A 19,215-nucleotide genomic window follows, 5' to 3' on the forward strand; every position below is an offset into this window, starting at 1 on the left:
TGGGAACCACACCTTACTTTCCTTTCTGGTACAAGGCTGGGTATAAGCAGATATAATAGAAACAGTGGGGGACAGCAAGGATAGGTCAGGCTCTTCAGTAGCTGAGGTAAAAAACAGACAGGATTCCTGCCTTCAAAGGAGAGAAGAACTCATCCTGGATGTGAAGAGGACAAGTCTGATAAAGAATAAAGCCTGCACAGGAAGCCAAGAGTTTTACATTGCAATACAATCCCACAGAAACCTTAGAAACTGATGAAAACTGGCTCATTAATGCATCCAATTATCCATCCAACGAACTTTATTGATCACCTACAAAATGCCAGATACTGTGCTAAGACTGGGGCTGATTAAAACATGAATATTTCAAAGCAAAAAAAAAAAAGATCAAAGAAAGATCTATTGTGATGATATTAACATGTGCTCATAGAGCCTCATTCATTCTTGTCAACTTTCTTTTTGATATTAATGAGAATTTTAACGGATAACAGTTGGTACTTTACAATCGCATGTAATCTTCCAAAGCAATCCCATAAAGTATTACCAGGTCCATTTTACAGATACTGGAGCACAAAGAAATTAAGAAATTTGCTAGGAAAGACAGAGCTGGGTACAATTCCACTCCTGGCATATATCTGGACAAAACTATAATTCAAAAGGATACATGTACCCAATGTTCACAGCAGCACCATTTACAATAGTTAAGACATGGAAACAACCTAAATGTCCATCAAAAGATGAATGAATAAAGAAGATGTGGTGCATACACACACACACACACATAATGGTATACTGTTGTTGTGTGTTGTTGTTTACTTGCTAAGTAATATCCAACTTTTTTGTGATCCCATAAATTACCCCATAAGGCTCCTCTGTTCATGGGATTTCCCAAGCAAGAATACTGGAGTGGGTTGCCATTGCCTTTTCCAGTGGATCTTCCTGACCAAGGGATCGAACTTGTCTCCTGCATGGCAGGTGGGTTCTTTACCACTGAGCCACCAAGTAAGTAAGCCCATAATGGAATATTACTCAGCCATAAAAAGAATGAAATACCATCATTTGCAGCTACATGTATGGACCTACAGATTATCATACCAAGCAAAGTAAGGAAGAAAAATAAAGACAAAGATATCACTTATATGTGGAATCTAATAACACAAATGAATAGATCTATGAAACAAAAGCACATTCACAGACACAGAGAACAGACTTGTGGTTGCCAAGGAGAAGGAGGGCAGGGGAAGGTTGGTTTGGGAGTTTGGGACTAGTAGATGCAAACTATTATATACAGAATGAATTAACAAAACATCCTATTGTATTGCATAGAGAACTATATTCAATAGTTGAATATACATCAGCCAACTGAATATATAAAAACCTGTCATAAATCAGTGGAAAAGAATATATATATATATAAAACTGAATGTGTGTGTATATATATATATATATATATATATAACTGAATCTCTTTGCTGTACACCAGAATCTAACATAACATTGAAAATCATCTATACTTCAATTTAAAAAAAAAAGACAAAGCTGGGTAAATGAGTGTTGCAGTACTGGGAGCTATTGGGCATGCTCCTGAAGAGCCTGTTTACTGCTAGTACTCCATGTTTTGTGTTTTTACCTTAAATACACACACACACACACATACACTGTGCTGAACTAAATATGTATAATGAACACTTGCCAAAAATTCACTTTTAAAATACTTGTTACTTTCTTGAGCTATATATAAATGTACCTACTAAGACCTGAAGATGTCCTTATTCCCCACTCGAGGAAAACTTCTAATAGTTTGAACTGCCAAAAATAAATATAATGGCTGCTAAACTTTCCATCAGCCTATAGATTCTGAACCAGACCTGAGCTCCTGCATATATGTTCTTTGTACCACTATGCTGCTCCAGTTCAACCTCTGCCCTGATTTTCTGGTCAGAGTAATAATGAAGGATACAATGTACCTGGACCATTCCGTGGCTCATGCCAACAAGGGAAAATAGAACCTCGCCCAGAAATGCCAATTGCACATGTTGGATTCCTTTCAGTCCTGAGTTACAATTGGCATAAACAAATGCTGGGCCACCATAAGAAAAAGTTGGCCAGAAACTGTCTGAGCTTAGAATTGAAATGGAAAGCTCAATATTTGGGATTGTACAAGATGTCATTAAGTTATGTGTTTATGCCTCAGTTTCTATAACTGAAAATGGACATAACACTACTTGCTAACCCCTTTCAGAATTTTGCTCAAGGATAAAAATAGCACTAATTAAGCTCTTTCAACTCCTCGGTTTAAATGTTTATGTGAGGCAATCACATAAACTCAGATTTTAGTGGAACAGAATGTTACTCAGACATTTTGATAATTAGTACTTGTCTTTTGTCAAACCCTGTCCCCAAGGTATTTCCATCTCAAAGTAGGTATACATCAGGCTAATATCCTAAGCAAGAGTAACAAGCAAGAAAAATTACAAACTAACATTTTGTGAATGTTTTTATTTCTAAAACTAATCATTATTAAAAGTCAAATACTTTGATCAATGACATTGTCATATGATACCACTTTCCTGCTAAGAAATAAAATTGAAGTACACATTAAATTCATCACATTTGCTTCATTAGTGGCCATCAATGACCTATAATCAAACAGGTTTATTAGCTGAATAGACTTTCAGACTTCAACCTGTTAACTTTTTTTTCTGCTGTTGACATTAACCAATGTTGCTACTGTTGTGTTTGCATTAGGAAAATATCTTATCTGAGTTAGAAAGTAGACCCTGTTGGCAATAATTTTGTGGGCATCAAGGATAGGTCTGGTTCTTCCCCATCCTGCCCTAAATGTACTATTAGAGGGGGTTAGTGTTCACTGGTGGCTATAAATACACTGTCACATTCATGTAAAGATGGTCAACTGAATTGAAAATGCAGGTATTGTTACATAGCCCTGTAAGTGTTCCACAACAACACTTTCCTATTCCTACTGTAGAATTACTTCCTCCACCACTGCATTCTAACCCATTCTTTGCAGCTCAGCTCTATAGTTCAGAGTGGTAGCACAGTCCACAATCAGCAAGGTCACAAAGGACTCATTTCCTCACTTCCCTCTCACTCAAGTATTGTGTCCATTAAAGGCTCCAGGTAACAAAAGCTGGTCCTGAGTGAGGTAATTATAACCCAAGGGTGAGTTTTAACTCTTGACTCTTCTGATTTCTGAATTCCAAACAAATCTTTTCTAACTCACATTGATCTACAGCCACTAACACTTCTCCCTAAATCTGATATAATCTGGTACTTATTGCTTGAAGGCCCGGAGAAGGTATGCAAATTTAAATGATTTGGCATCAAGAATGTAATTCTTCAAAATCCAATATTCTAGGCAGTGATAGAGGAGCCATGGGTCTTGGAAAAGAATGAAGAAAACTAAGGAACAACCAGCTACTTCTTATTGGTAATATTAGACCAAATACCACAGAGGAAAATTGTATGAGCTAAAACATTTGAAAATTTGGGGGCTTCCCTGGTGGTCCAGTGGTTGAGAATCCACCTCCGTTACATGGGTTCGATCCCTGGTCCAAGAAGATCCCACATGCCTAGGGACAATTAAGCCTGGCACAGAGCCCATGCTGTGTAACAGGAGAAACCACCGCAAGGAAAAAACTAGGCACTGCAACTAGAGAGGAGCCCCCACTCACCGCAACTAGAGAAGGCCTGTGCAGCAATGACGACCCAGCACAGCCAAAAATAATAAAGAAATAGAACACATGCTAAAATTTTTGAAAATTTGTATCAGAATATGTACACATTTTATGAATAAGAATAAAAATATCTTTGTCATTAAAATAAAATGCCTGACCAACCTAATGAGTTTAAGGAAATATTTAATAGAAGGGTTCAGAAAAAGAAATTCATATCCCTGCAAGAAATTCCTACTTTCCTGTCCCCAACACCACCATTAATTGACAACACTAAGGAGGAAGGGATGGTATGAGTTTTCTGGAAAGGTTAATAGAATATATTATATTAATTATAATTTATACATAATATAAATTATAATTTATATTATTATAAATATAAATTATATAATATATAATATATAATAAATTATATAAATAATTTATAAATAATATAAATTATATATAATAATATAATTATATTATATTAATAGAATATATTCTATTCTATTATATGCACTGAGTCTCACAGATACATCATATCAGGATGAAAGATGTGCTGCCATGGCTCACACACCCCAGATACTCAGAAGAAGTGAGATTCCCAAGCTGACGGACTGCAGTCATGAAATTTAGAAGCACTTATATATATTTCTGGAGTCATAAGAATTTTAAATACAGCTTGATCTTTACGGTTATCCACTGACTTTCTATTACTCTCCCCTTATCAATTTTTACTTAGGTCTTGGAATTAAAGAAAACAAAAAACAACGGAATATTTCTAGCAGATGTTGCATTAAGGGACTGAAGAAACAGATTTCAAGCAATCGCTGCCATTATGGTAATTACCGAGGTCAAGATAAAACTGTTTAAACTTTTTCACACTGAAGCTACACACTGTAAACATGAATTTTTATTCTGATTCAAACCTAAGCTATAGCCTTAGAAAGAGAAAAATCCACATCGCCCTGCATATTCCATGACCTCATTATTCCTTTTGCTGTCTTTCCTCACCTGAGTGAGTCTCAAATGTTAGAGAAAGTAATGAGGATGTAATGCTTGATAATTTGGTTTCCTTTGCTTGGCCCTCTTCTGCATAACATATTTGCATGATACATGTGGTAGAACTGTATAATGGCCACTAAAAGATGTTCACAGCCTAATCACTGGGAACTTGTGAATAATGTTAACTTATGTGGTAAAGGGGACTTTGCATGTGTGAGTAAGTTAAAGATTATGAGATGGGGTGATTATCCTGGATTATCTGGCTGGAACCAATGTTGTCTCAGCAGTGCTTATAAGAGGGAAGCAGGAAGATCAAAGGGAGAAAGAGGGGATGTGCAATCTCTCCAGAAGTTGAAGAGAGGTGCTTAGAAGGCAGAGGAAGGTACCATGAGCTAAGAAATGCAAGTGGCCTCTGGAAGCTGGAAAAGGTGAGGAAATAATTTCTACCCTGCGGCCTCCAGAAGGAACAGAACCCTGCTGACCACTTGATTTTAGACTTCTGGTTTCCAGAACTGTGAAAGAACACATTTGTGTTGTTTTAAGGCACTAACTTCGTGGCAGTTTATTGCAGGGGCAATAGGAAATTACTGCAATATAAAATGCCCAGCTTTGCTTCCTAAAGATACTTGCCATGTCTCCTTCTAAATTACTTCCTGTTTTGAAATAGGACCGCAGAAAGTCCTGATGAAGACCTTAGGAAACATCTGGTGGAGTCTGGAGCCCTCAGGCAAACATACACTTGCTTCTCTCGTTAAGGAATGATTCTGTGTTTCTATGGACTAAGATACCCAAGCCTCCTGATTTCTAAAAGATTGCTTTTGGAAAAACTATATTTGAGTGTAATTGAAATCTTGAACTTCTTCTTTAAAAATGAAAGATAAGCCATTATTGAGTGAGAAGTTGTATGCTAGACCATGAATTTCCCAACTCCCACTTTCTATCTGAGCCTCCTTGAACAGTTTGTTTATTTTCTCTTCATCATAATGGAACAATCATGTTTTCAATTAATAAGAAAACCCTCTGTGATCAGATGAAGATATCTTCTGAGCATTTCCATTCTTTTCAATAAGTGCAAAAACTCCGTAATGCAGAAGTGCTTGTTCATATAGACGTAGAAAATGGAGAAGGAGTGAGTCAAAAGGTCTATTTTCATCAAATGCCTCAGAGGAATTCTTTGCTGGTTTTTGTTGAGAGAGAATAGCATTCATTAAAGCCATGTTATTTACGCAGTTGATTTTTAAAACAAGCTTGTTGCTGTGGTCTCAGGCCAAAGACAGTAACAACAAAACCCCATAACACAAAAACCAAGTTTAATGTGGAAATTAATTTCAAAGAAATGGAAAAGAGGGTGCCTTAATAGCATATGTTCTTCAGGGAAAAGCTCACTTTTCTTATATAAGAGCTCTGTCAAAGCAGATGGGCCTTCCAATAGATACAAACTCATCATAGAGAACACTATGCTTGGAATTTCCTGCAGTTAAGTCCCTTCAGGGACTCTGTCTTGGAAGATGTTAATTACCAACACAGAAAACTTTTCCTGCTAATAAAACTAGTCATGCACAGTTGCCTTTGCATTAAAACCTGCTAGATTAAAAGAATCTCTATAAGAGCATATCAAAAGGCAAATTAATCATATTGCAAGCTGTTAGTTTTTCTGTCTAGATACTCAAATGCTATTGAAACTTACACGTCAGAATGAACATTTTTCATATTTCTTTAACCCAAGAGATTTCAACTGTCAGCATTAAAACCTTTAGAGCATATTATCTCATAAGAGTTGCTACATATCAGCAGAGGGATCCTCCATTATTCAAATAAATGGATTAGAACATTTTAAAATGTTTCAGAGCAATTTTTTCAAAAGATTGGCTCAAAATGTTAAAAGTTATTGTTTTCTTCTAAAACAGTACGCATAACAATGGATTGCAGACAAGGGGACAGAGCATGTTTCTGTTATTAGGTAATCCTGTGATTCTGTACTAAAAAGTCTAGATCTTTACTTGGAATTGTATCCAGCTCTGGATGGATAGAGGATTTAGATGAGAGTCATAATTGCAGCTGGGAATCAGAAAACGAAGTATAGGAGGAGGAACCATCTTAGAAATTAGAAGGCTGAGTCATAGTAATGGTTTTCAAATACCAGAGGACTTATGAAGCAGATAATTATAGCTATCTCAAGACCCGGGTTCAATCCCTGGGTTGGGAAGATGCCCGGGAGAAGGGAATGGCTACCCACTCCAGAATGCTTCCCTGGGGAATTTCATAGACAGAGAAACCTGATGGGCTACAGTCCCTGGGGCTGCAAAGAGTCAGACACAACTGAGTAACTAACACTTTCATTTTCCTTTCAATTGAGGACAAACCAAGAAGCTTCCAGTGCAGCTTGAAAGGAGCTGAGTTGATCACAAGGAGGAATTTTCTCATGGTGAAGTATCTTTTTGACTTGGATCATTTAGCAACAGAACAGTCAGGCCAGGAGACCAGGTGCTGGGACCAGAATGGGAAAGACTCTCCCTCCCCAGATATCAACAGGAGGTTGGGAGCCTCCAGCCCTTCATGGTGCTCCCCATCCTGCATCACTGCTGTGCCCTTGCTTTCTTGCCTCTCAATTTTCTATTATCATTTTCAGCCTGACTTTGACTATTAGGGTCCAGAGGACAGACAAGAATTCTAAAAGCCCTCACTTTATTGCTTCCTCTGAGGATTTCAGAGCTTACTGAATGATTCTAATTCATAGAAAAATGAGCCAAAAAATTTTTTTTCATGACTGCTGTGAAAGGAGATTACACAATATTTCTTCAGGGGCCTTTACAAGTAGTTGCTGCACAGTGCAAATTGGAAAAACAGGACAGATTTCTCATGAGAGCTGGACCAGATGGCCTGTGTGAGGGCTCTCAGAGTCCTCCCTAGTTGTCGATTCCAAGAAAAAAAAAAATCACTGCTGGGCTTCTGTTTTGGTTTCCAATCTGAGTAACTGAAAATCAACCTGCAAGGAGGGTTTTTAAATGTATTTTGATTCTGAGTCTCAGGAGCAAGTTTTCAAAGTAATCTCTCAAAGTATGGAGGAGAGTGAAGTATGTTCAGTGTTGAATGCCCGAAGGAGCATTTCCTATCCAGGATTGACATGTATTCCTGTCTTATCACCTGCGCCCAAGGGTTTGTAGATTTCTTTCTGAGACACCAGTTATTTAGAAACTGTGATACCAAACACACTCTCATCTGAAAGTTAATTTATGTTCAGCTGCAGAATTAGTATAAGCAGAGAGCTGCCACGGGGGCACTTTGGGGTCCTCACGACTCTGCAGGAGACGAAGGAAGCTGGTCTGGTTCTCCGAATGCACAGCGGGGCTTTCCTTCTTCTAGAGATAAAAGCTTGAACGGCAGACTATGCACACGTATAGAAAGGAACTGTCCCTTCTAGAAGTGTTTCATACTCTGTGCTTTTTTCCTGTGTTAAAAAATGGGGCATGATCAAGGAGCTACTGTGTAGAAGCTAACAGAGCATAAGGAATCCTGCTCTTGGAGCCAGGACCTGAGTTTGACCTTGACCCTTTCATCAGCTCCTTGAGTAACTGTGACCAAGGAACTGGTCATTCTGTATAAAATGATATGACTGAACTAGATGGAATCTGAAGTTTCCTCAGGGCCAACAACCACTGCTAACTCATTTATTTCTGTGATTACATAGGATTAAAAATTCTCAATATTTAAGTGGAAATTTGAAAGACTTTTTTTGGCCTTAATCCTTCAGTCTCTATCACTCTTATCTTTTAATTCTGAAAAGAGTGGAAAACTTGTCCTAGAAATATTTTTAAGCACACAACATGATTAAAATTGCAGCATCAAATTATTTTTTATTGTTTCTGATGACTCCCAAAATGGCTTTGAAATTCTTATAAGGAAATGGATGAATCAATACATGTGAATTCAGTTCTTCTCATAAAATAGCATTCTCTTTTTTTCAAAACAAAAGTTTTGAAACATACTCAAAGAAACCAGGAGTCCTATATTTTGATCAATTCAGTGGACCCAAGTCTCATCAGTTCATTAATTCATGTAGTAACGACAAACTATGCATTTGATGAAATGAATTTAAAAAAATCAAAGTGAAACTTATGAATCTGATTTTCCTTTTCAATGTAATGGAATTTTTTCTCCTTCTCTCAGAACATTTCTCAAATTACCACAAATGCAAATGTCTACAGAAATTTTTTTTTAAAAAAGAATTTCTATAATAAGTGCACATCCAAAAAGGGTCATTGAATGGAGTTAGGATTAAGGGCTCCAAATGCAGTAAGCCAACTGAAGATCTCAGCTAGAAGACAAGTTCTTTCTGGAAATACCTTGGGTAGATTCCTTTCCTTGTGCATGTGTGTATACGCATACACACGCAGATAGTGCATACATACATTTCCAGAGCTGCAGACCTGGAATACATTTGCCTACCAGTTGCAGGAGGTTCCCTCCCCTCCTACCATTCTCTCACCATCCCATGGATGCCAGACTTCTGGCTGATGCCTTGCAGAGGTGGAATAAACTCTATGAGACTGAATCAGCAACCAACTTTCAGGGAGGTTTCTCTACCTCCCCCATTTTCATCATTTTGCTTTGAGGAAGAGAGGAAAGCCCACACCCATGGGTATAAGTGAAAATGACAATGGCATTCTTTACCCGCTCTCCCCCAAAATGGCATTTTAAATATCCAAGCTGCTCTCTTCTCTGGACTAAAATCAAATATTTCTATTTGAAACACAGCCACGGAGCTGGCACTTCTCCCCTTCCTCCTCTTCATCCCACCTATTTCCTCCCACTTTTCCCCACACGGAAGCTCACAAGCATACACACACACTCACGCACACTCAGTGCCTTTTACGTAATCAGCTGACAAGATTGATCTTTCACTTCAATTGCTTTGATTCAAAATCTGCCCACCATTCGTGGGAGGTAAAGAACTGTGGATGAGATGTGTGCTTTAATAAAGAGGCTAGAGGAGGAAGGGCCTGGGAAAGGCATCTGGTCCGAGCCTTTTTTATGTAGTCTTATTTTTATAGGAAAATAGAAAGTGCTTTGGAATTCAACATAAATTCTCTTGTTTCAAACTTACAACTCTTAAATTTTTTTTTTTTTGGAACAGCTGACAGATTAATTTCTTCTTCATAGAACTTTGTAACCAGACACCTTGTTCAAAAATCTGAAACGATTCTTCATTGCTGATGTTCACCTTACATCCAGCTCCTCTTTGCCTCTACAGGATGCCCTATCACCACTTCCCTGAATGACCTACTGCATTGTTTCTCAGAACTCCACACACAGCCTTTGGGACAGGCTGCTCCTCTGCTGCAGTCTATCAGATCTCATCCTCCTTTCTACTCATCTTGGTATTTCTCCTTTCTCAACATCAAGCTTCCTTGATCTTTCTCATGAAATCTCTCCCTAACTCCTACACCCCCTGATGAATGATGGCTCCTCAAACTACAGCAACAATTATTCTTTGTATCACTTAACATATGCAGCCTTTTCGTGCAGGTATCTAGCCACATTGGGCCTCCCAGGCAATGCAGTGGTAAAGAATCTGCCTGCCAATACAGGAGACACAGGTCCAATCCCCGGGTTGGGAAGATCCCCTGGAGGAGGAAATAGCAACCCACTCCAGTATTATTGCCTGGGAAATCCCAAGGACAGAGGAGCCTGGCAGGCTACAATCCATGGGGTCACAGAGAATTGGACATGACTGAGTACACACACCACACCACCACACTAAACTGGAAATACTCAAGAGAGGACCCTCACTCTGTATCCCCAGCATTTTACGCAGTGTCCTGTATGTGTAGTCATTCATTTTCTAAGCATTTATTGAGTAGTTATTATGCGCCAGGTGCCAGGTTAGACTCTGGGGTTATAGAGATGAGCCAGAGTCAAACCTCAAGCTGTTTACAGACTAATGGGGAAGATACAGATGCAAATGGATAATAGCAACACTACATGATCAACAATTTCTATAACAGAAATAAGAATCAGATGCAGTGGCCGCACTAAAGAACAAGTATTTAATGCTGTATGGGGTGAAGCCAGGAAAGGTTTCATAAAGAAGGTTAGGCTAGAGTTGGGTCTTAGAGGATGCATAGTAGTTTGCCTAACTGTTCAAAGGAGGTAAGAGAATTCCAGGGTAGAAGGACCACCATGGAAAATGATACAGAGGCATAAAAAACCAAGAAGGCCCTATAGGCCAAGAAGGTAATATAAGGAATTCTCTCTCAAGTAGGTATTTCTAATAAAAGCAAGTTGTCAGAGATAAGAACAGAGTAATGACTGTAAAGCATGCTGAATGACAGACCATGAAGGATCTCAGGTACCATGCTAGGTAGCTGGGATTTTATCCCCTGAGCTACAGAATGGCAATGAAGAAATTTAGGAATAATTCTCTAATCTGAAGTTATGTAATGATGACAACAACCCAATTGTCCTTCATTGAATGAATGGTTAAAAAAATCATGAAACATCCTTACCATGAGCTACTGCTCAGTAAGAAGAAGGAATGAACTATTGATACACACAATCTGGATGAGTCTCAAGAGAGTTATACAGAATGGAAAAAGCCAATGCCAAAATATTACAAACTGTACGATCCCATTTATACAATGTTCTTGAAACAACAAATTATACAGGATCAGCGACTAGTGGATGCTAAGGATTAGGGACTGCAAAAGAGGACACGGATGTGACTGTAAAGGGGAAGTATGAGGGAGCCTTGTGGTGATGAAGCAATTCTAATGCTTCGTTGTGGTGGCAGTTACACAAACTTCTACATGTAGTTAATTGCACAGACATAGAAATACACACACATGAATACATGATAACCAGTAAAATCTGAACAAATTCTGTGAATTGCAGTAATGTCAATCTACTAGTTTTGATCCTGTGCTATAGTTATACAAGATGTCCTCAATGGAGAAAACATCATTTAGTTACATAAAAATTCCCTGTATATTTTTTGTGAATTTCTGTGATCTATAATTATTTGAATCAACAAATTTAATAACAAAAAAAAGTAAAGTGGATTGACTCCAAAAAAGGAGAAGTTTTACAGTGGAATTAAAGATTATTCCTCAGATAATTTCCTTCTTGTAAATAATTCTCTTAAGAATTTCAAAGCATGCTTTATGGAACTATATAACACAAAGTTATATCGATATAAATGTATATGTTACAAATAATACTTTTTTCATGAAATTGGGTTCATTGACATTCAACTTATTCTGGAACTAAAGTAAAAATTTTGGAATAGAGGAGTAGCTTATCAGCACAAATGTGCTCAAATATGATTAACAAAAGCTCTGAGATCATGTCCATCACTAGTAGCTGTATCATTCTTTAAAAAAAAAAAAAATCTTACAAAAAACACCCAACCAATCAATCAAACAAAAGCAACCAAAAAAAGCTGGCTTAATTTCTGTTCTGAGTGATTTGCTTTTCTTAGGATAAAAAGTTCATGTATGTGTCTACCTCTATGTGATACCCATCACATGTATATATATCATGTAAACATCTATCATGTGTACCTGAAGAGTGTATATCAAACTCTAACAGTGCGATGAACTCTAATATTAAAAATATATGCAAAACTAAGATAAAGGACCTCTCATGTATTAATAAGGCACAAGTATAAAAAGTATAAGAAACACAATAGTCCTATATTATCTACACACAAGATAGTTCTGAAGATAGATGTTAGATGGAATTTTGTTCTCTTGAACTGACAGTGACATTTGAATAGTAGATTGCTCTAGTTGATTTTTTTTATCACCATCAGCCTTGAAACAATAGTTAATTTTATGCAAGATTCTTGCACAATGCTGATGTGAAATTAAAAGTGGCTTTGAGTATTCTTGCAAAATTCAGATGCTTCATACAAGTGTATATTAATTCTTTCTAAAATCCCAAGTTCATGAGTTCCTGATTAATGTCAGGTTGGCAATGTCAGGATGGAAATGATAAGCTATGAGTTTTGCTTTAAAAGTCATAAGGTATTAAATGAGTAGAAAGCATTCTACTCAGGGTTGTAAGTAGGTCCTCAATGGCCAGGCAGCCCCCTACAGAAAGGCTGGAACCTGAAAGAAGTCCCTGGGATGGCAAATAGGTGGCAGATATGGGCACAATGACTTGTGCCCCAAGATGCAATCATAACGGAGACAGTAACTTAAATGGACAAATAGGTTGGTTGAGGTCTGACTATGAACCCCCCAAATATGGCCTTCATAAAAACATCTTATAGTAGAAAATTATTATGTATTTGTGAGTTAGCTTATTCATGGTCTGTTTTCCTAAGAATGCAAACCCCAAACCTTATCTGGTTTCTATACGTTTGTGTACCCATTTCTAATAGGGTTCTTGCCACAGAACAGGTGCTCAGTAAATATTTGTTGGCTAAATGGATATCTCTTTATTTCATAACATTTTTTTGACAATTACTAAGTGGTAGACACTAAAAATTCTGATCAATGCTATGAACCCTCTCCTCAAAAATATACACAGAAAGACAATATTTTTACTTTCTATAGGATTCATGGATCCCAGTTAAGTTGTGCCAATGGAAATCATTTTCAAGGGTGAGAATATTATTATAAACACCATTAGCCACTGATTTTCCATTCTAGTTCCTTCAGGCATTCTCATGAATGTTTACCCAAGCCAATTACCTCCCAACTCTATGGCATTATTTTTTTAATTTTATGCTGCATTATTAGTAATAAATAGTTTTTACATGCACAATATATTTTAGTGACATCAATGTCAAAAAGTATAACTAATAAAATATTTCTATCATTTTTATAAAGTATAGCCTCTTTCCCTCCCACTTCTATCTTTCCCTTCTTTCTTTCTCCAATCCTAAGAAAGTCTTAGCATACATTTGGCATAATCTCCTGATCTCTTTCCTAAAAGGTCACTCTAAGTAGAATTTGAAAGACAAAGGAGTTAAGGCACACTCGCACACACACAAAGCCACCTGCCTGTCATAGATGGAACAATTCAGAATAAGAGGGGGAGTGGAAACCAGGTAATGTCCCGTCATAAACAACAAATATTTCAAGTTATCTTGAAGACTGCAGATGGCTAGCTTTTCATCAGGAAAGAGCTGTCCTTAGTTGCTAGTAATGAAAGATGCCCAAGTGAATCTTATACACTGAGATTTTGGTGTGTATTATCATTCAAACTGAGCTGAGCTATATTACCAGAAAAACCATAATGGAAATCTCCTGCCTTCGTAAGATGAAACTCATCCAATACACTGATTCACAAGCAACTATGAAACTCTGCCACAAGAAATGAAGGGTGTTACTATTTATCCCTTCTGGCTTACAAAAAGAGAGCTCAAGGTGCTGCTGAAGGCCACAGTTCAAATTATCTCTGCAGTCTGCTTTAACCCTGAGTGTCCCGTTCCCAGGGGCCCTGCCCAAGAAGGTAGCAACTCCTCTCCATCTCCATCAGAGCAACTGAAGTGCATACAGAGCAGCATCGTGGCCATGGGGCAGAGGCTGGGTGTGTGCCACAGAAGCAGCAACAGAAAATGCCAGTGCACTCAAGACTGCAGCCCTAGTTATCAACCTGTCATGGGGCCCCATTCTCCACCCTGGAAATATCAAGAAAAGCAGAGGTCCTCACACCAGTGATACTTCAAGGAGTTGCCTAGAGTTAGGCTGCTTGCACTGTACTGCAGTTGGGGCAAAGCACTTTAGCTATAAATTTTTAGTGAGTCTACCCCATCAAATTCAAGGCTTTATTTCTTAATGGCTCAAAAATATACCAAAACAACAGGGCTTGCTGTTTTTTTTTCAATGCAATTCCCTGTTAACTCTGCAAAGAAACTTTTTTCAAAGACAACTTTTATAGAAATTGGTTTGAGTGCTTATTTCAGAATCCCTATAAGGAAAACCTAGTTTTAAGTGTTCATGGACGTTATTAAGTTCCTTTCATCCTAAAACCTGGTTCCTAACAAAGATGAGGGAAAGTTAAATATAAATAATGGACAAAGTCGTATCTGCAAACAAGAATCACCAAAGCCTTTGGAAAACGCATAATAAGCTCTTCTCTACATCTGCAAACACTTTTAGAGACAAAAAGCACAGGAGTTTTAAAGAAACAGTCAGAAAGATTTGGCTCAAAACAAGTACAATGAGGAGGCAAGAGTCATAGAATTGAATAATGAAATTTTCTACTTATCAAATTTCAGTCATTCCCTATTAAAGAGAACATCAACTATTACCAGGAAGATTTCCAACTCTGGAAAACAGCATAGAGGAAAGGAGAGCTTAAAAATTTATGAAGAAATCAGTCATATTACAACAATTGATTTTTTCTCTATATTTCATAACGTCTGCACTGTATTTCAAGAATAATTTAGGTTTAAGTATGTCAATGTTCAAACTAACTTACCAGTATAGGTGTTTCTTCCTTGTAACAGAACTTCCTTAAAAGATTGCCCAGCATTTGTTGCCTTGAGCTTTCAAAAGATAAGAATACAGTACTAGATGGAAAACTATTTTTAATAGTATAATCACAGAAACTACAGTCTGTACCATAAAATAGGACAGGCCCATTTGCTCTTGAAAAGCTACTCTAATCTCAATACCAGTTTTCAGCTGCTCTGTTATTCTCTGAAGACGAAATTCATAGAGCTCCTAAGGTGTTCATAACACTTTAGAATCTACAAAATGGGCCACAGTTTTTAAATCCTGTACATAATACAACATCACACAACCACCTTGGGTTTTCCACTTTCCTAAGGAAAGACACCTTTCCTATTTTAAAGACACCTGAAAATTCTAAATTAAGCAGCCCACCAAAAAGTAAGTCACTTTTCATAACCGCCGAATCGTCTCCACTACACCTGTAACAGAACACAGAAACCCGGGGCAGAGGGAATCTTATCAATACGTTCATACCTATATTTCATGCCAGTCTGCTTTGCAGTGGACTCTTTGAGAGAGATGTGATGCTGAGGGGTGAAGGTCCCTAGGCTGCGAGCGATGATAGCAACCGTGCGGAATTTGGCCCGGGCTGCGTTCACCACATTGGGGGCGGTGGAGCTCTGCTTGCTCAGAAGTCTGTCCTCACCATTCCGACTCTTCAAATTATGCTCGGTGCAGGCTATGGAGACTTGCATTGCTTCCCCGGGCACCGCGCGGTCCCTCTCAGAACCCCAGAATACAGGCAGTCAGGAGAGATCGAGCAGTTGGGAGGGTCTGCTCGTCTTTTAACCCCTCCTTGATCCCTCTTCCTCGGAATGCCGGCAGAGAAGTCCTCGCGGCTGACTTCAGAGTCCGGGAAAGTGGCAGGAGTGGCTGCGGTGCAGGACAGAGTCCCAGACACCAACAGAAGTAAACAGCCAGCCCTTAAGTTGTCACAGCAGCTGGAGCGCGGATCAGGCTCGCAAATCTTCCCAGGCAGTAATCTCGCTTGATTAAACAGCCAAATCCATGTAGTCGGGAGGCTTGGGCAGACGCCTGGAGCTAAGCATTCGTGCTGACTGCACGCAGCCCTGCCAGAAGCCCGTCCGCTGTGTCTGAATGCGGGCTCGCCTCTGGGCGATGGCTCAAATCCACGCAGGCATACCGCAAGATGCGCCGCTAGCACCCTCTGGACCACAGGCAGGATGCTCTATTGGCGCGTGGAGCATCCCAGGAAGCAGCTAATGGCAAGCCGCTCCCCAGGGACCGGTGCTCTCCATCCACTCAGGTTGTCAGCTCCCTCCCTGGCCCACTCCCGGAGGTCCTGGGAGCTCCTCAAGACCCCTCCCCACTCATTTTCAGGCAAAAGCCTGGGTCATTGAATCCGTACCCACACGGTTTGCTGCTGCATGGAGGAGCAGGAAGGTCCCTTTAAAGAGCTCCTTGCCTTTGTGTGCGAGGGGAAGGGAAGAATCACTTTCACCAGACTCTTGCTGTAATAGAAGCTGGAGGGCTGCTTTTCAAGAGGGACTCTGCCCAGACTCAGACCAAATTTGCTGCAGCACAACAGTTGGAATGGGGGAAGGAAGAATGGGGGTGCTTATGCCAGAGAACATGCCAGTGAATTAACACGTGAATACTCTGTGACTGGTTTCTTACAACACGGCTTGAAATCCCTGTTATTAGCCTTACCAGCGTTTATTTCACATTTGCATGTTACTTACTTCTTAAGCAAATTAGTTTGAAGTACACTGAAAAGACAGTGCAGACTTTTCAGTCAAGTAAACTAACTTGCTGCAAAATCTATTCTGGCTCACAAAAGAGGATGAAGGATGGGAGAAGAGGCAGCAATTTGGTACCACCCAGAAAGGGGCTGCACTAGCTAAGCAGAAGTTCCAAGTCACCATCCAGAAAGGTCCAGGGCAGGTGACTGGGACTATGCACACTGCCTGCTGGTCATCTATGACCAGCTGGTGAGGACAAGCATTATCCCCAGGTCAAGGGTAGGCAGCAAGGCACCTCCTGTCTTCTCTGAATGTTCCTATGAGGCAGAAACATTGCCCGGTTCAGTATCAGGTTCAAAGCAACTCCTCAGTAAATGTGACTGAACCAAACCAAGCAGGGGGCTAATAATTTATCTCTGTTTGAAATGCATAGCAGTCAGAGCTTTTTTTAGATAGATGTGCTTACAATAAAACTGTGGGGCTTCCCTGGTGGTCCAATGGTTAAGAACCCGCCTGCCAATGCAGGGGACAAGGGTTAGATCTCTGATTCTGGAAGATCCTATATGCAGGGGAGCAAAAAGTCCTTGTACCAGAACTACTGAGCCCGCGTGCTATGTAACACCTAAAGTCCGAGTGCTCTAAAGCCTGTGTCTGCAACAAGACTTGAAATCAGAAGCCCGTGTACTGCAACAAAGACCCAGTGCAGTCAAAAATAAAGTTTTTTTAATTAAAATTTTTAAAGTTTTAAAATTAAAACTGTACCTTCTGCAAAATCAGCTCTCTAAAGGTGATTCCCAACAGAAACTGCTGTCAAGAAAAAAGGAAGTGTTTAAATCAATGATATTTGTAAGCACCATCTCCATATTAGGCATTAGAAAGAAATGTGGAGAAAAAATGAAGGACTATCCTTCTCAAGGAACTGGCAACCTGGATGGGAAGAATAAAGCAATCACCCTTAAAGAGATTAATTAACAATATTTGAAAGAGTGGTACGGACAGTGAGTACACTAGAGTTAAGCAAGGGAGTGATTATAGGAGGCTAGAGAAAGTTTTTCATTTTGATTTATCTTGTACATTTGTAGTGAATCCCTATTATGTACCTGATTGCTTGTTGCTGGGATACAAAGATAGCCTAGATGCAGGCTAGACCTCCAGAAGCCCAGGCAGCCCTCACAGACTACAGAACTTTGCCTGGGACATGAATTTGATTAGCTGGAGAGGAGTAAGTCTGTCTTCCCAGAGACTGGCTGGGGTGAGAATATACACTCTGGCTCTGTCAATGTGCTATATATACATATATATATATGTGTGTGTATATGTATATATAGCAATTCTGACCACTTCTCCCCAAATTAAGGTATATGAATGAAATTTTCAAGTAGAATACATACCTATTTTGAATTTCATTCCAGAGATGAATCATAATGAATCAAATCATAACATTTTATTACCTGCATATAAGGTTTAAGTGACAATGTGGAATCTCATCCTCTACCCTTCATGCTCCTCCCCCTCCATATTTAACAAAATAAATATACTGCCTACCGTTTAGTGGTTGGGAAGTGATTTTAGGACGAGGTAAGTGTTGTGGAAAGGGACAAATGAACCTAGGCTGCCTTCTTTTTACCCTCAGCTGCAGGGTTCCTGAAGCAAAGTTTTGTTCCTTGGAATAAATAACAGTGGGCAGAGAGGAAGCAGATCATTAGAACTTTTATTTTTTTCACAGTAAGCTGGCTCATTGGGGATAATCAATGTGAATCAGGAAAAGAGTCAAAGTGAGAGAGGAAGTAGTAGGAGGAATCAGAAAGAACAGCTCAAAAAAGGAGGGAGAGGCAGAATAAAGCAACCTGGGAAGCAAGACAGAGGAACATGGTGATCACCACAGGGTCGGAGGGGTCAGGAGCCAGTTGCTCCAGCTTGGGCACTGGCTGAGGGGGAAAAGGTATGGGAAGCAGCTCAGGGCTGAGGTAAGAGAGCTGCCAATTCTTAGGGAGGAGGGACAGTGTGTTAGGGTGTGTGAGGTCTGGACACTGTTAACTGAGTGGCTTTCAGGTTTGCCAAGAACTAGCAGAGCAATGCCTGAAAGCATAACCAAAACCAGAACAGGGACTAGGTTATCAGAATAAAACAGGCAAGGCAGAGAGAGCGCTTATGAGTCACTTATTTATCCCCCAGAGGACAAAGCAAGGCGCCTTGTTCAGAGCAGGCCTTTACTCCATAAATATTAATAATCGTGAGAAGACGATAAGGAAGCTAAGTGAGAAAGAAGGGAAGAAAGGAGAAAGAGAGGGCTATGGGAAAAATGCCAAAATCTTCTGTAAACTTGAATCCTTAAGAAAAAAGAGAAAGCCCTGCATATTCTAGTTTTAC

At 39.3% G+C, this 19,215-nt stretch overlaps 1 protein-coding gene across 2 annotated transcripts in view; it reads right to left on the reverse strand.

Annotated features, from left to right (window-relative positions):
• Nucleotides 1-19,215, reverse strand: part of KCNAB1 (potassium voltage-gated channel subfamily A regulatory beta subunit 1) — a 450,018-nt gene that overhangs the window by 266,620 nt on the left and 164,183 nt on the right. The window contains exon 1 of one of the 2 annotated variants that reach the window (XM_055411184.2): nt 15,617-16,065. The exons of the other annotated variant lie outside the window; for it this stretch is intronic. Within the exon in view, the coding sequence (XP_055267159.1) occupies nt 15,617-15,837 (221 nt within the window). The 5' untranslated portion in view covers nt 15,838-16,065. Of the gene's footprint in view, nt 1-15,616; nt 16,066-19,215 lie in introns of those variants that run through there. 2 annotated transcript variants of the gene reach the window in all.

Source organism: Moschus berezovskii, chromosome 1, assembly GCF_049115385.1.
Source record: "Moschus berezovskii isolate FMDL1 chromosome 1, NW_MosBer_1.0, whole genome shotgun sequence".
NCBI classification, from domain to species: Eukaryota; Metazoa; Chordata; class Mammalia; order Artiodactyla; family Moschidae; genus Moschus; species Moschus berezovskii.